General features: G+C 43.5%; 3 protein-coding genes across 6 annotated transcripts in view; 2 read left to right on the forward strand and 1 right to left on the reverse strand.

Moving 5' to 3' along the window:
• The window catches only part of Ripk1 (receptor interacting serine/threonine kinase 1), a 31,206-nt gene extending 21,194 nt beyond the window's left edge, over positions 1-10,012 (reverse strand). Inside the window, exons 1-3 of one of the 2 annotated variants that reach the window (XM_050142212.1) lie at positions 9,869-10,012; positions 2,085-2,295; positions 1,228-1,384 (exon numbers count right to left, since the gene is read on the reverse strand). In XM_050142212.1, coding sequence (XP_049998169.1) covers positions 1,228-1,384; positions 2,085-2,248 — 321 coding nt within the window. In that variant the 5' untranslated portion in view covers positions 2,249-2,295; positions 9,869-10,012. Of the gene's footprint in view, positions 1-1,227; positions 1,385-2,084; positions 2,296-9,676; positions 9,741-9,868 lie in introns of those variants that run through there. The other variant, XM_050142213.1, reaches the window with a different exon arrangement.
• Positions 9,883-16,813, forward strand: part of LOC126501521 (serpin B6) — a 110,135-nt gene continuing 103,204 nt past the window's right edge. The window contains exons 1-2 of one of the 3 annotated variants that reach the window (XM_050142221.1): positions 9,883-9,924; positions 15,076-15,164. In XM_050142221.1, the coding sequence (XP_049998178.1) occupies positions 15,129-15,164 (36 nt within the window). In that variant the 5' untranslated portion in view covers positions 9,883-9,924; positions 15,076-15,128. Of the gene's footprint in view, positions 9,925-9,989; positions 10,122-15,075; positions 15,165-16,813 lie in introns of those variants that run through there. The other 2 variants (XM_050142217.1, XM_050142219.1) reach the window with 2 other exon arrangements.
• Positions 10,500-16,813, forward strand: part of LOC126501523 (serpin B6-like) — a 125,024-nt gene continuing 118,710 nt past the window's right edge. The window contains exons 1-2 of the mRNA XM_050142224.1: positions 10,500-10,521; positions 15,076-15,164. The gene's annotated coding sequence lies outside the window, so the exon portion shown is untranslated. The remainder of the gene's footprint in view (positions 10,522-15,075; positions 15,165-16,813) is intronic.

Here is a 16,813-nt window from a genome sequence, read left to right on the forward strand (position 1 = left end):
TGCTATGGACCTTGTTTACAAAAACTGATTAATTAAAAATAGCAGCAGAGATTTGTTACTGTCTTCATTGGTATAATTTCAGGAAAGCCTTATTAGTAAGTATGAATGATCCCCAACTCAACCTTTTCTTGCTTCTCTAGGTCCTTGACTTTTCTTGGGTTCTGTTGGTTGCAGCCTCTCACTGACTGATAGCACAGAATGCCTTCCATCATAGATGACTTATCTCTATCAAAATGCCTAGTTCTGTCACACGGCTGATCTTACCTGGCGTGGAAGAAGAGAACCATCTGGTCAAACTACAGTGCGTGTGTATTATCTTTTACCCTTGCCATGGGTGTTCATAATTCTGAGAGATTGGCTGATTTGGCAGTTGTAAGGTATAGGGAGACGGAGGGAGGGGAAATATTCGCTACAAAGGCAGCCATATGTTTCAGTCCCTCACATGCAATCTGTGTGCTGGCAAAAGTCGGTGACTGGCAGCTCTACAAATTGGCATCTTCTATCTCCTTCACACCTGGCATTCTCTGTGCCTGGAGCGCTTACCCTCCAGTTGTCTGCTTCAACTTGACCTTCTATGGAAGCCTTTCCCACCTCGTCCAGGTTGGGGTGGGCTCCTTGCCTATGTTCCACAGCAGGTGACTGCATGCCTATCAAACACCATCACATCATATGCTCACCTGCTTTTTCCACCATTTCCACCTGCCTATGTTGTATTAGCTATGGACACCTGGAGAGCTAGCACAAGACTCAGATCCTAATAGGTATAGAAATTTAAAAAACTTATCTAGTTTTTATGAATTCAGTTTTTTTTCCATTTTTAAATTTTATATTGCTGTGGTTTATCTTATAGTAATTTCTTAACTGGTCTAAAAGTACAGTCGCTAACATTCCACCTTCTCTTACAGTTAACAACAGTGTATGTACTTTTCTTAATCACTATCATTTGAAACATAATATGAATTTTCATCAATCAACCCAAATTTGTTACCACTTACATGACCATGTATAGGAAGTAGAAGATTCTTTGGTAGAAGATAGGTCTATCTGTCAACTGTAGATTAGAGAGGTGAGGAGGTTCGGTAAAGAGGGAACCGTAAGTGGTGACACAGAACTATCAGTGGGCACAGATTGAAGAGGGACTAACTTTAGAAATCCAAACTAAATCAACGCCCCAAGAGTAGCCACCACCTGACACACTAGCACAGACTGCTGGACGGTGCCACCCACCTCGGCCTTCAGCACATGCATCAGGTTGCCCTTCTCCATGAACTCCATCACCAGCGAGTAATTCCCGTCTTCTATGATGATGCCCAACAGCTTCACCACTCGACTGTGTCTCAGTCTGTGCATCATCTTCCCCTCCTCCAAGAGGGCCTCATTGTATCTGTGGGCAGGAAAGGCAATACGCTGAGCAGGAAGGAGCAAAACCTTCTACCCAGGTGCCCAAGAAGCTCCGGCGTCCCTGCAGTGTGCCACATTGCAGACATCTATCACCATCAGGTCTGTTGCGGTCTCCTCTGGGCAGTCAGGTCCTAGAAGGCAAAGAAGCTTCTCCTCATATTTAGACCCCTCCCTCCCACCCTGTCTTAGGAACTGGCAGTCAGGTGCTCACAACATACACACACACCTGTGTAGCACAGACCTGGTCTGATGGAGACTGGGCTGGAGAATACCATAAAGGCACAATTCTCAAAACTAGTCTTAGGAGGGGAGAAGCCCTCCAGTGACTGCCTTTTACAAGGTTGCTGGGACTTTTCATGATGGAAATGGTCTTTTTTTTCTATTTCACGTTAGGTGTTTTCATCCATGGCTCTGTTTTATCTTCACTGCCTCCCTTACTACCCAGATTTCTGTCTTCAGTGATGTCTTTCCCATACATGTCTCAGGCATTAATATCTTTTCATTAACCCCAAAGTCCTCATCCTAATAGTAAGAGTTAGGATCACCCCTCACATTGCCAGTGTGTCAAGTCTCCCAGTAGGTCAGGCTTATTTAAAATTCCATGTGCTTAGCCACACAGGTGGTGACAACTATTTTCTGTGGGCAGTTGGCATGAAGTCTACCCATCTCTGTTCCCAACTCACTCAGCACGGTTGGGCCCTGTGTACACCTTTTTCAGGATAACAAATCCATGAGTTCTGTGGAAACACAAGGACACCTTCCCAAAGCCTCCACTGTCTAGATCTTTCTTCTCCAGCAGGTCACTAGATGCCATCTTGATGTTGTCCAAGGACATGTCTGGTTCCATTTTGAATGCTTAATGTAACACTTTTGGTTCTTGCTTAGTGCTGTGCCCTATAAAGGAAACAGAGGACATCTCAGGACATGACTTTAAACGAACATTACTTAAAAATCAAAAACAAAAAAAATATCACATGTTGCCTGGTATGGTGGTACATGCCTGGAATCCCATTACCTAGGAGGCTGAGTCAGGAGGATTGAGGGTCTGAGGCTAGCTTGTATGCCATAGTGAATTCTAGGCCAGCTTGAACAATTAAGTGAGTCCTGTCTCAGACAAAAAGCCCACAGAGGCACCATGTGTGTGGGGTGCCTTTGTTTTAATTGAGGATAAGTGTAATCTGTAACATGAGCTGTTCAGCTAAGAGTTATAGATGACTGTGATTTTTATTCCAGTGGACCTTTCATTTCTGGCAACATGGAACACTAGGAAAATTTTAAAACACTCTGCCACAAAGAGCCATGCATGTTAGATAACATAATTCGAGCATCCACTGAAATTCATAGTTGAGTATAGTAGAAAAGGAAAACCTCTGGGGACAAAAAGCAGACTGCACACTGGACAAGAAGTAACAACTCACATGGTGGCAACTGGACCAGTGTGGCCCTGGGTTAGGAGTGGAAGTGGTATGCAATCCAGGAGGGCTGGAATGAGGCCTTCCTGTCACTTGGACCTCCTACTACTTCTTGGCAGAAAGACGGATGGGAGAAAAATAAAGAACAACCGCTAGCAAATGAATACATGTGTCTAGGACTAGGAATGAGGTACTAGAAAGATTCTTGGTGAATTCATAACCTGATAAGTTTGGGCTTTGAGATAAAGAGGATCCTGGCCATTTTCTTTAGGGCCGGATTCCCCAAACTAAGAATGTTTATGTTCAAAGAGGCCATAGTTTGATGACATCCTCGGATTATTAGGCTAAAGCCAACAAAAGACTTCAAGGCAGGCTAGACAGAATCTGTCCTCTCCCATGATTACTTTAATATAAACTCCCTTTCCAGAAGTATAAATAACAAAAATTCCCTAGACCCTGTGTATATAACAGATGGCAGTACCTAGCACTGAATGAGAACCTCAGCTAAATAGTATATTGAATAATTTTAGGAAATAAGTATGCTTCAAGTAATTATGAGCAAAATTAGGGCTGGAAGAATATAAAGAGAATAACACACTTTGAATAGGAAGATGGGAAAAAGAATGAGGACTTGTGAGATCTGTCCATCTCTGCTGAATTGTGGCATTCCGTGTTTCTCAGAACAAGGACTTGAAGGAGAGGGCTTTGGTGGGGGGACTGGACCCGCAGTGCCAGGATGAGAGTGGTAGCTTTGCTGAGTTCAACATCTTCCTGGCCACCACTCATACAAGGTTACTCACTATAAGCAATGTCTGTTCAACACAAGCAAACTTTACTTCCACTTTAAATGCTGTGAAAAGATGACAGAAAACTCCAAAGGAAGGAGGGCAACATATAAGGAAACAGTATTTATGGGTTGCAGTACTTTCTTAATGAGTACTTAAAAGGTGAAATAGTGACCAAAGAGAAAATCCAGGGGGCCTAAGAAGTGTATAAAACATGTCCAGCATGTGGTGTTTAACAAGGAGTGGAACTACAATGGTCATCTCCCAAGGAAGAAAAGATTCTTCCTGGGGATTCTGTCATTCCTGAGGAAACTTTCTGTTCACAGTGGAGTGCTCATTCTGGGTGAAGATGTAAGAAATTCAGTAATATCAAGAAGTACAGAAGAGCCACTAGTTTCCAGGCCTGGCTATGGGAATCCTCCTAACACTGTGTTAAAGGTCTTGGATATTTTAGGTGAGAAGTTTTTAGATAATATCTTACAAGCAAGGGCTGCCTGTGATCTTGTCTAGCGACCTGCAGCAAGTGCTTGAGTAAGCGAATCTCCTGTACTGTACAGCTCCCTAGAGGACACCAGCATCACAGCACAGCTGATACCTCAGGCACTGCCAAACAAGAAGACCAGCAGTGGGGGTAGAAGCAAGGAGAGGAAGCTGCCCAGGCGAAGGCATGAAGACTGAGGAGGAGGAGGAGTGAAGAAGGCGTTGGAGGCTTGCTAGCAGGAGCCATTCATTTGCCTTGTGACTTTTAGGAACCTAAGTCTCAAGTTCCACATTCATCTTGGGACTGGCAAGGAATTTATAAGAAAGTAACACATGAAAATATGTTGGCCTGCTTAGTGGCTAAGGCTACAGCTAGCCCCTGTTTATGTTTGTCAACACCAGGGCTCTGTATTGTATTCACAGGTACATTTCCAAGTGTACAAAAAGCATTTCCAAAGCCGGGCGATGGTGGCGCACGCCTTTAATCCCAGCACTTGGGAGGCAGAGGCAGGCGGATCTCTGTGAGTTCGAGACCAGCCTGGTCTACAGAGCTAGTTCCAAGACAGGCTCCAAAGCCACAGAGAAACCCTGTCTCGAAAAACAACAACAATAAAAAAGCATTTCCAACATGATGTCTTTAATGGGTGGGGGCTACAACAGTCATCTCACATTGAAGTACAGGCTGTTTCCGAGGGCTCTGCTAACCCCAACGTCGTTCTCTTCCAAGTGAAAAACACAGCCCTAGAGTGCTACTGACTCACATGCTGAGTTCAGGCTTATACACTGAGTTAAGACTACCCAGCAAGTCCCACTGACAGTCTGTGAGAATCAAGACGGAAGGTGTAAACATGAACGTATGTTCCAGGCCTGATTCCTCATTTCCTAAAGATGCTCTAGGGCATGTGGACCTGCCTAGTCTTCTCCATCTCACGGCATGCCCTTTTCCCCATTTTTTAGTTAAATAATGTTTTTTTTTTTTCATTTATTTTACATACCAACCAGTTTTCCCTCCCTCCTCTCCTCCCCTCCCCTTTCCCATCTATCTCTTCCCTATCCACTCCTGACGGGCCTCCATGGATTTGCTCAAAGCATGGTGTATCACATTGAGGCAGGACCGAGTTGTTGAGGGTTGAGGCAGGGCCAAGTAACCGTAATCTAGCAAGGGAGAGGTCCTGCTCTCACTGTTAGAAGCCTTACTAAGAGACTAAGCTACACAACTGTCACTCACACAGAGGGCCTAAGTCAGTCCCATGCAGGCTTCCTGACTGTTGGTCCAGTGCCCATGAGCTCCTGCGAGTTCCGTGGGTTACACCATCATGAGCCCCTCCCAACCATATTATTTTAAACCCTAGTCAGAAAGACTAGAGGTTGCCGGTCAGCCAGGTGTCCATGTACTCTCACTTCCTGGGGGACCCATCTTAAGACTTCCTGTTGTGAGATATTTACAGAGCTTGGACTTCTCTTCTCAAACAGCTGTTTTAAAAATTGTTTCTAATGAAGTTTACACAGGCAAAAAACAAAAACAAAAGCAAAAAGCCGAAACAACAATAGCAAAGAACTTGTTTGGCCGCTGTCCCTAGTGCCTAGCAGAATCAAACATGAGGTAAACAATTGTTAAGCTGCTAAAAAATTTTTAAAGAACTATTTAGTTGTTAAAGAATAAAGGATATAGTTAAATAGATTTTAAAGCATTTATAAAATAAACTATATGACAATTTAGTAAAGAATAAAAGGCATAGGGAATGATAAGAAATATTCACCAACATTTTATTTACACTGTAGGGGAAATGTTTGCTTTCTTCTGTATACTTTTGTTAAGTCAGTGTCTTGCTGTGTGCCTAAGCTGGCTTGAGATTTGTGATCCTCTTGCCTCAGCTTCTGGAGTGTTAGATTATAGCTCACCATGCCTGGTTCTTTTTTATACCTTTTAAAATTATGCTTTCTATAAAAACACATATTATTCATAAGAAAATTATGTTTTGAAAGAATCAGTCAAACCTGAGCCATGGGCAAAGCTACGCACAGTGATGTTCCTAGTAGCTTTACACAGAACAACGAAGGCATGTGCTACCTTTTGTGTGCACAGAAGAGCTGTTAGAACCCCTTCCCTCTCTGAAATACAGCTAACAGTTTTCAAAGGTGATGCGGGATGAAAATGTTTTATGGGTGTGGGTGGTGTGCTTGTTAATCCCAGAACTCATGCAGACAGAGGCAGGAGAGATCATTTGAATTCAAACTTACTTAGTGAGTTCCAGACCAGTTAGGGCTACACAGTGAGATCCTGTCTCAGAAAAGAAAAAAAAAAAAGTTTGGGTGGTGGTGGAGCAATGACTTAGTGATTAAGAGTCCTTGCTACTTTTGCAGGAGACCTGGTTTTTATTCTCAGCACACACATGGCAATACATAGGCCACCTGAAACTTCACTTCAAGGGAATTTGAGTCTTCACAGTTACTAAGTACACAAATGGTGCACATACATACATGTAGGCAAACCATTTATACACATGGAAAAAAGGAACATTTAAGAACACACAAAAAGGGATTGCCTGGCACTTGGATGAGAGACCACCTAGGAATACTGGGCCGTAGGCTTAAAAAGAAGAAGAAGAAGAAAGAAATAGATAAACCATAAAAAATTCTTGCCAGGTGGTGGTTGGTGGTGGTGTATATATTTAATCCCAGCACTCAGGAAGCAGAGGCAGGCGGATTTCTTGAGTTCTAGGACAGCCTGGTCTATATAGTGAGCTCCAGGACAGACAGGGCTACACAGAGAAACCCTATCTAGAAAAACTGAATAAACACACACGCACGCACGCCTAAAGCAAATAAACTACAGTCATGTCCTGAAATGCACCAATTCAAGTGTATGATTTCAACCTTTTAAGTTCTCACTGCTATCTCCCTGGCCTAGCTAGGCCTCCTGAAATTTCTCTGTACAGCCTCCAGCGGTGTGGAGCTAGGGAAGGCCTCTACTATCCATAGGGAGCGTGGCCCTGGACCCAAGTTAGGGTTTCCTCTAATCTTGAGTTTTATTAGTCTAGTCTGATCTTATCACAGACTCTCTTTTTGGCAGATTTTCAATAGTTTCTTTAGTGTTTTTATGTATGCTGCTATCTTCTGGCAGTGTTGGAGACAGAACCCAGGGCCGCACACACGCCAGTCAAGTGCTATACCGATGAGCCCCATCCAATTTATGAGCAGTGTATTTTGAGAGAGCCATGCGGACAGTTTACTGAGGCAGACCCAAGGACTGCAAAAACACTGAATGAAGGTAGAAAGTCAGATGATCAAACAATGTTTTAAAGAGTTAACTAAGGCATGTTGACCTGTTTTAGAAAGCCATAACTAATTTCAACTAAGATCATGTTCTTTTGAATGGGATTTTGGGATAAATGATTATTAATGCAGAACCATAGGGAGTGAAAACTTCCCACTAAAACAAATCAGAGATTCCAAGAAATTTCAAAATTAACCCTAGCAAAATAGGTCTACATTATATACATATAATACTGTTTGAGTTCAAGCTTTCTTAGTGAGTTCCAGACCAGTCAGGACTACACCATGTTTCAGGAGGAAAAAAAATACACACACACACACCCTTTAGTGGGTGGACTCCCTTTAAACCCACTTAATTTTCTCTTAATTTCTCAATGACAATCACGTATAAGTGCAGGAGAACAGAGAATGAGAGAATGCTAATTGCGTATTGTGTCCCGCTTCTTTCCTAACAGAATTCTGTCTTTACTCAGGTATTTGGTTTTTTTTTTTTTTGTTTTTTGTTTTTTTTTTTTTGGGACAGGGTTTCTCTGTAGCTTTGGTGCCCGCCCCTATACTAGCTCTTGTAGACCAGGCTGGCCTCTAACTCCCAGAGATCTGCCTGCCTCTGCCTCCTGAGTGCTGGGATTAAAGGCATGCGCCACCACCACCCGGCTTACTCAGGTATTTGATCAGAAGCAAGCTCAAGGTTCTTTAATTAAAACAGCCTGTGCTTTGTCTATAAACAGGGCAATGGACGAGGAATCAAACTACCAACAAAAGGTGAAGATGGAATAAAATTTAACGAAGCATACATGAGCACATTATGACCCATGAATTAACCTTTATTGGGACTATTTTCAATTTACAAATAAAGAAACTAAAAGCTGAGGTTAAACGACTCACTGGCAATGAACGGATTCTCTAAACTTCCGCTCTCAGTTCTCTGATATATGCTACCTTTCTAGAAAGGCAAATAATCATTTATCTTTTGAAAACCCCAGATGCAAAGACCAAATTGTCACCAGGCACAGTGATACATGCCTTTAATACCAGCACCAAGGAGGCAGAGGCAGGTGAACTTCTGGGAATTCAAAGCCAGCCTGGACTTCTACATAGTTAGCTTCAGGACAGTTAGAGCTACATAGAGACCCTGTCTCAGCTGGAGTGGTGCGGAGCATGCCTTTAATGCCAGCACTGAGGAGGCAGAGGCAGGCAGATCTCTGAGTTCTGAGTCTGAGGCCAACCTGGTCTAAAGAGTGAGCACCAGGACAGTCAGGGCTACAAAGAGAAACCCAGTCTTGAAAAAAAGAAAAATAAATAAAATCAATATTATCCATGCTTTTATTGTAAGACCCACTTGCCAGAATACTGTCCAAAGTGTGGGAAGCTACTACACTTTTGATTCAATTCCCAGATTCTTCGGGTGGTATCAACATATCATGAATTAATAAGTAGCGGTACCATGCCTAGTTTGTAAGTTGTTACCTTAGGCATCTTTCTTAATACAGTCCTGAAGGCTTAACATTATGTATGAGGGTCAAAACAGGAAAGAAAGAGAAAAATGAAAATTAAAGTTGATAATCATTACTGCTGCTTTGCCAACAGTACAAAATAAAATTTCATTCTAAACAAGACTAGTCTTTATTTTCAGTATACAACAGAGCCTCAGCAGGGTCTTTCCAGTGGCGACAAAATTACATGACCAAGTTATTACATCTCAACGTTCACACTGCCAATGAGTTTTCGTGTGTTAAGAAAGAATTAACAGCTTGATACAGAGTGAAGGGCTTTTGTGGAATTTCTTGAATAAAGCAGCTTCACTCTGCCCCAAATAAATATGCAAGAAATCAGATGACCTGCAAGAGACAAAGAGTGAGCCACCCTGGACCGCACCATCCATCCTCAGGAGGCTCTGTCCAACACTTAAGGTGAAGAGGAGGTGGCGTAGCTTCTTCATAACCCAGAGAGGGTCTGCAGCAATCCATAAAAGTCCGGAGAAGCCATGGACGTTTGACCCCGTTCTCTCGCTGAGGTCGTGGATCACTCCTCATTTGCTAGCTCACTTCTACGTTAATGATGAAAGCTACTGATTGCTCTGCAACTTCCTGCTACCCCAAGTACAACAGCAATCGACCCTGTGAAGGGTTGGTAGATCCAGGAACATTCACGTAACCTTGCTGGATCACTACCACTTCAACAACCCATCGCCCTTACCAAAAGAATAGTAAGAGAAACACCTGTCGTACTGCCCCCACCATAGCCGTGACCACGGCGCAGATGTCCACTTTCTGTCGCGACTTGAGCTAAAACTATATCAAAAAGGGGAAAAAAGGGTCCAACCTCCCTCTAGACGGCAAGACCCGCGCCTTCCGACTTCCGGGTGCGCTGGCGGCCCCGCTCACCACCTCGCTTCCGGAAACGAGCCCCGCCCCCTGGCCCACGCACTAGAACCGTGCGGGCCCGCCCCTTCCGGGGGGCCGGCTGTTGAGGAAACAAGCCGCGGTCCCGGCCTCTGCCTCCGCGCCCACTTACCGCAGCGTCAACCCCAGAGTTACTTTCGTTTTCCGCGGCCGAGCACCCCGGCCCAGGTGAGGAAGGACGGGCGGTGGGCGCCAGGGGCTGCGCCTCGCCGTGGCTGCCGGGCCAGGATGGCACCGGGCCCCGCCGAGGATGCGATCGAGTTGGGCGCTGCAGCGGCGCCCAGCCACGCCCGGGCTCCCCGCGGCCTGGCGCTGCGAACACCGCGCTCTTCCGAGGCTCCGCACAGCGGTTCGACCCCCGGGAGGTGAGCGGCACCGGTGTACACCCGCGCTCCCGACACCTGCGCTCCTGACACCGCTCCGGGAGCTGCGCGTCCTCCTCGACCGGCGCTCCTTACACTGGGCGGCGCTAGGCTGTGTCGGCCTCTGTCTCCGCCTCTGCTCACGCCCCGGGGCGGTGAACGTGAGCGGGAACTGGCGGGCCGCGGTCGCGTTCGCTTGACGATCCTGGATTCGCCTTGCTTTCCGGGTGATTCTGACAGAGCCTGTCAAGAGGTGTCCATAGCTGCTGTCAGGGCGGAGTCAGCCTGGCCCGCAGGAAAGCACCGTGTGCGACCTCGGCGATCGAGAGCTGGCTATATCATTCCTCTGCCACGGCGGGCTGTCGAGGAAGAAATGTGATTATTTTTGTAGCCCTCTAAAATGGTAATTGTGAAATCTCAAGAAAAAAAAAATAAGTGTCACTAATGGTGTCATTAAGCAGTTGCACCATAATACAACGATCACTTATTGTCAAAAGATAGTCGAGAGAGGACTACAAAAGACACAAAGAAGTCTTACTGAAGCATACACAATCACCACCCTAAGAAAATCACAGCCCTTTTAACAGATACCTCGCCATGCAGATAAGCATTAAAAAGATACTCAGTGTCATAGGGCATTATGGGAAACTCAGCTTTGATGTAAAATACTTATAAAATGTCCAAAATTCCCAACATTCACAAATGGAAGGAATGCAAAACATTATCTTTAGGGTTACTGTATGACTTAGCAGTTTCACACACTGGTAGTACCCACGTGAACATAAGTCTAATGTGCAGACACATGGACCTAAGTTGTTTTTATTTTTATTTTTGTTTATTTGAGGGTGTGCGCGCACGCAAAGCTGCACACATGTGAAGGTTGTAAGTCCACTTCAGTAGCTCTCTACCATGCGCTTTTTAAGGCCTCACTTTTAGCTTGTGGAGTAGGCTAAGCTAGCTGACTAGTGAGCCCAGAAACCTGCGTGGTTTTGCATCTCTGGCATTGGCTTCAGGAGTGTCGCCATGGTCAGGTTTTTTACACGGGTTCTGGGAATTAATTTCAGGTTCATTATGTTTGCATGCTTGCTGAAGGAACTGTATTCCCCAGATTCCTGTACCGAAGTTGTGGTTTGGTTTTTCTTTTAAGTTTTTTTTTTTTTTTTGAGTATGTATACGTGAGTGTAGATTCCCCCGGAGGCCATAGAAAGGCAACAGGTCCCCTGGAGCTGGAGTTAGAGGTGAGCTGTCCAATGTAGGTCTGCGAACTAAGCAGGTCCTCCGTGAGAGCAGTAGTGCTTTTTAGCAACCGACTCGTATCTCTAGCCCCTGTATCTGAATTAATTTTCAAAGGTTTATTTTATATGTATGAGTGTTTTGATGGCATGTTTGTGCATTGCTTTAGTGCCTGGTGCCCATGCAGGTCAGAGGAGGGCATCGGATCTCCTGGAACTGGAGTTATGGATGACAAGTCCTTTGCAGGACCAACCTCTGAACCATCTCTCCCAGCCCTGTATCTGAATTTTTGCAGCAGCTTTTCATAATTGCCCAAACTTGGAAGCAAATGAGTTACTTTTCAATAGCTATAGTAAATGGAATACTACTTGGCACTAGAATGAATTCTAGAATGAAGGAATTCGGGGTGTTTTTTGTATATCTCTAAGTAAGAGAAGTCAGTCTTTAAAAAAAAACCTACACAATATGATTGCAAATATGACATCCTCAATGAGGGAAAGCTATGGAGATTCTGTAAGGCCAGTGGCTGCCAAGAGTTTACAATGAAGAGGGATATATAAGGAAAGCACAGGGGATTTTTTTTTTTTTCTTAACAGACTGAAACCATTTCATCTGACTACATGGATGCCTGTCATGGCATGCATTGGTCTGGGCACTCCAGAGAGGCAGAACCTGGAAACTGGGTAATTCTGTTTTGCTGGGTAGAGTGTTCCATAACTGTCAATTGGATCCAGTTGGCTCATGATATTTTTCAATAATTTTATGTTTAAAATTCCAACATTTTCAAACCTATTGATTCCACTAATACATTTAACATGCATGACTCTCAGGAGCACTCTGCTAACCAAAAGAAGCCAGACACAAAAGATGGAAAATTGTATAGTATTAATATTTTATTTATTGGGCATTACAGAAAGATCTATGGTAACCCGGGACTGGGATGAAAAGAGAGACCATAAAATTGTGGAGAACTTCCTAAGGCTTGTTTCAGAAATAGTGCGGTTAATAAATACCCTGCTCAAAGTTGTGGACATTTTGCTACGCTCACGTTGTCTTTATCTTATGCTTTATCTGTTGTAGGGAGGGGCTGCTTGTTCTTTCCGGTGCCTGGCTAGCCCCGAAATAACCACACAGAAATTGTATTAATTAAATCACTGCTTGGCCCATTATCTCTAGCCTCTTATTGGCTTACGCTCATATCTTGATTTAACCCATTTCTATTAATCTGTATATCACCACATGGGAAAGATTCAGAATGTCTGACTCTGGTGGCTCCATGGTGGTTCTCCCCTATCCGCCTTTCTTCCTCCCAGAATTCAGTTCTGTCTTCTCTGCCTACCTAAGTTCTGCCCTAACAGGCCCAAAGCAGTTAATTCATTTATTAACCAATGAATGCAACACAAAGAAGGACCTCCTACACCATTCATCTTCACACATTTTGCTAAGCTATTGTTTAAGTCACATCTTACAAGGACAAAGATCTTTTATTGTCGCACTTTTATAACTGCTACAATGAATGTATTGTAAAGTTTTTGTTTTAAAGTCTATCTATGAGTATACTCTTCTGTACAAATATCAGAAGAGAAGACCCAGAACTACTGTTCAGAGATGAGTAATATCTACTTAATATCTGGGTTGGAATCTTTGATTTGTTCCTTCCCATGCAGGTTGAGACTTACTGGCACTTTGAAAGCCAAATGATTTTGGATTTCATTATGGATTCTTTGGGTTGTTAGGTAGGGCTGGGTGCTAGTCAATATCTATAAGGAATGCTGTTTGTTTTGTTTATCTAGCTACCAACATGGTGAGTGTCAGGCCACACAGGTTTGATCTTTGTTTTCCATGGGCATATTTATTCAGTGCCCCAAATACTACTTTTTTTTCTTCTTCTTTTTTTTTTTAGTTTAGTTTAGTTCTCAGTGTCTTTGGCATGCTGATTTAGGTCAGTTCCATACAGATGAAGCTCTGAAACGATCCTAGATATCAATATAAACTTTATAGTGCTGCTTTCCTCTGCTTGTTTTTCTTCCTCCTGGTGGTTTACCTAGTACTTTCTGCTTCTAGGAGACTTATATTTCCAGTCTGCATGCAGAAAACTGGGGCTTTTGCTGCCTACTGTCACTTGCTTCCATAAGTTCACCCTGTCTGGAGCTAAGATAGAGGAAGAAAGAGGAAAGCAGGAAGATTTGGTTCAAGCCCTTGTCAAATTGAAAAGTTTTACGTCTTCAAGGTTTCAGTTTTTGTGGGCTCCATTTGTGACTGCAGAATTTCTATAGTCATGACCATGGCAGCTCTTATAAGGAAATATTTAATTGGGGTTGGCTTACGTTATCATGGTGGGAAGCATAGCAGTATGCAGGCAGACACTGAGCTGGAGAGGTAGCTAAGAGTTCTACATCTGAATTGTCAGGTAGCAGGAAAAGAGAGACACTGGGACTGGCTTGACCTTCTGAAACATCAAAGCCCATTCCCAGTGACTTACTTCCTCCAACAAGGCCACACCTCCTAATAGTGCTACTCCTTAAGGGCCTCTGGGGACCATTTTCATTCAAACCACAACTGGTGATTGAAAGAAAATCCAAGGAACAATTTATTTGGTTCTTAATCCAGCTAATCTAGAGTTTATAGAAAGAAAGACTAGACGCTGTTGTGGGACTCCAGGGACTCCAGTTTACTCTTTGAGACTGCGCTTCCTTTGAAAAATAGACAAGAATGGAAAGCAAACCTACAGCTATTCTGGCAGGTGTAAGATGGAATCTCAGAGTTGTTTTGATTTGCATGTTGGGTTCTTACGTTTCAGGGTAGGGGTGCATGGATTAGAGATGTTAGGCAGAATAGACAGAGATACAAAAGAAATACGGAGACATAGGATAGTACTGGGAGGGCAACTCAGTGAATACTGAATCCGCCGATGTTTATTTTCCATATGCTTTTATACCCCAGTACAAAAGCGGGGGAGGGGAGCAGGGAGAAAGCAAAAGATTGCTTTAACTTGACACAAGGGACAACAAGCACAATCACTTGTTTAAATACTTGAGACATCAAGCCATTATTTCCTGAGTAAAGCATTTTGATGTGTTGGACAGGATATATAGTGAATACACCCTAGCTCAAGTATCCTGTAGGCTGAAGAATGTGTGGCTTAGCCAACAGTAGGTTTGCTAAGACTGGTACTGGTCTAGAGTGGTAAGGAAAGTAATAGGCCACCATGGGAAGTGCAGGCAGGCAGCATTCTGAAAAGGCTCAGGGGCCAGGGGGTGTAAGGGTTGTGGTATGTCTGCTCACTCCTCTGACCCAGAAGAACAAAGGTGTCATTAGGCTTATCTACAGAGAAAGTGGCTGAAGTTAGGTTTGTTTAGGTCCAGGTTGGTGGCTGGGAAGGCTCCTTAGAGATCCTTATTCCACATAGCAGATCCCACATGTGCTGGAACTCACTTAGGGTCTTTTCTTTCTGTCCCTCCAGAATCCTCACCAAATGAAGGATACTAATTTTCTACTTGCTTTTAGAGTATGTATTAATGTAGATGGGTAGCTGGCAGGCAGTGCACTTATAACTGACAGTTGTACTGTTTCTAGACAACTCTGTATGTTTTAGTAGCTAATTCAATGTGTTGAATATTGCTCAAAATACCAAGAGACATGTGGTGAATGGCTTTTCTTTTCAGAAGTCTGTGGCCTCTGGTCTCACCCTGATGCTATTGCTTTTTCCTTTGTTATGATGCAGCCTCAGAAGCTAGAGTCACAGAAGTACGGCATTCTTGGACTGGCCTGAGTCCCATGCTGAACTTACAGCTCCCTCTGGAAGTAACAAAGGTAGGGAAAGAACTGGTTAGAAATTACCCCCACGGGTAAATAGCACTTTAAATGTTCTTGAGAGAAAATTAAGTACCAGTTACTAAAAACGAATCTCTTCTCAGTGTAAGGACAAAATATATGAAATATGTTTTCCCTATAATTCAATACCTACAGTTTCTGATTTTTTTTATTGTGGCAGGTTCAAATTGTGGTAGAAAATTTGAGGAGGAAGTTTCTTGTGGTGAAAGTCTGATGCTCCTCAATTCTTCAATTTCATCCTCTAAGTAGAACAGATTTTCTTCCTTGATCAATCAGTTTTTTTTCCCACCTGTGTTCCCTACCCTTTAGCTGTACTTTGTTTAGGGTCTGATATTGGACTATTTCTCACTAAATTGCTTAGGGCAGTGGTTCTCAACTTTCCTAATGCTGCAACCTTTTAACATAGTTCCTCATGTTGTGGTGATCCCAACCATTAAATTATTTTCATTTCTACTTCATAACTGTAATTTTGCTACTATTATGGATTGTAATGTAGATATCTGTGTTTTCCAGTTATCTTAGGTAATCTTGGTAAAAGGGTTGTTTGACCCTCATAAAGGGTTGAGAACCACTGGCCTAGGTGTCATTTGACATAGGGAACTGTGTACAAGGCTTGCCTTTGGCTCTATCCAAAAGGATTCAATTGGTCAAATTTTGGAGCATTTCCTTAGAAGGCACTATCAGGTAGCTATTAACTTTTTTCTGAGGTGTGGATTTTGATTATTTTGGGGGCATCATCTTATTTTCAGTTTTGGTTTCATTTCTCTGATTAGAACTAGCTTTTAATAAATATCATTGATCACCAAAGGCCCAGTTGTGGTTGCTGTCTCAGAGGTAGAGGAAAGATTGAATGCCAGGACATACAGCTGCAAAAAGGAAACCCATTACTTAAATGTGTACAGGTGCCTCAGGAAGTAAGACTTATCCTATAGGGAGCTGGGCTTTGCAGCCCTGCTGTGCCCTCTTTAGCCCATAGTAGATGAACCTGAAGCTCCCTTCAGACTGACACCAGAGGGCAGCAGATGCACAGCCCCAAGTATTTAGGAATGTCAGTCACACTTGATTGCTCTGGGGAGCTCTTTTGTAGCCTGAGGCACATCATGGACCAAGTGGCCTTATCAGATAAATGGCACAAGTCCGGTTTTTGGAATCCACATCTTGTCATTTCTGGAGCTGTTGGAATCTTATTCACAAAGCTGTTATGTCTAAATTCTTTAAGAGTTAAAGTGTGGGTATGTGTGCAGGTGTCTGTGGAGGGCAGAGGGGTTGGATCTCCTGGAGCAGAAGGTACAGTGGTTTACAGGTGGCTGTGACCTGCAAAAATGGGTGCTAGGAAGTGAGCTTGGGTCCTCCCTAAGAGCAGTACTAGCTCCGAACTGCTGAACCATCTCTCCAGTCTCTATGCCTTTATCTTGATAGTTTCTCTTAGTAGTTCCATAGTTTCAGGTCTTTAATACAATTTAAGCTGCATGGTGAGAGATGAAGATACAGTTTTGTTCTTCTACACATGGATATCAGAGGCTGAATTTCCCTCTTTTTCTTTGTCCAGCATCAAGTGGCTGTAGTCGCTTGGGCTTATTTCAGGATCTTCTGTTCTATTGCATTAGTCTACTGTCCAAGGAGTTTCC

The sequence above is a fragment of the Alexandromys fortis genome, unplaced genomic scaffold (genome assembly GCF_014885135.2).
Source record: "Alexandromys fortis isolate MF-2015 unplaced genomic scaffold, M_Fortis_MF-2015_v1.1 scaffold_5, whole genome shotgun sequence".
Taxonomy (NCBI): Eukaryota; Metazoa; Chordata; class Mammalia; order Rodentia; family Cricetidae; genus Alexandromys; species Alexandromys fortis.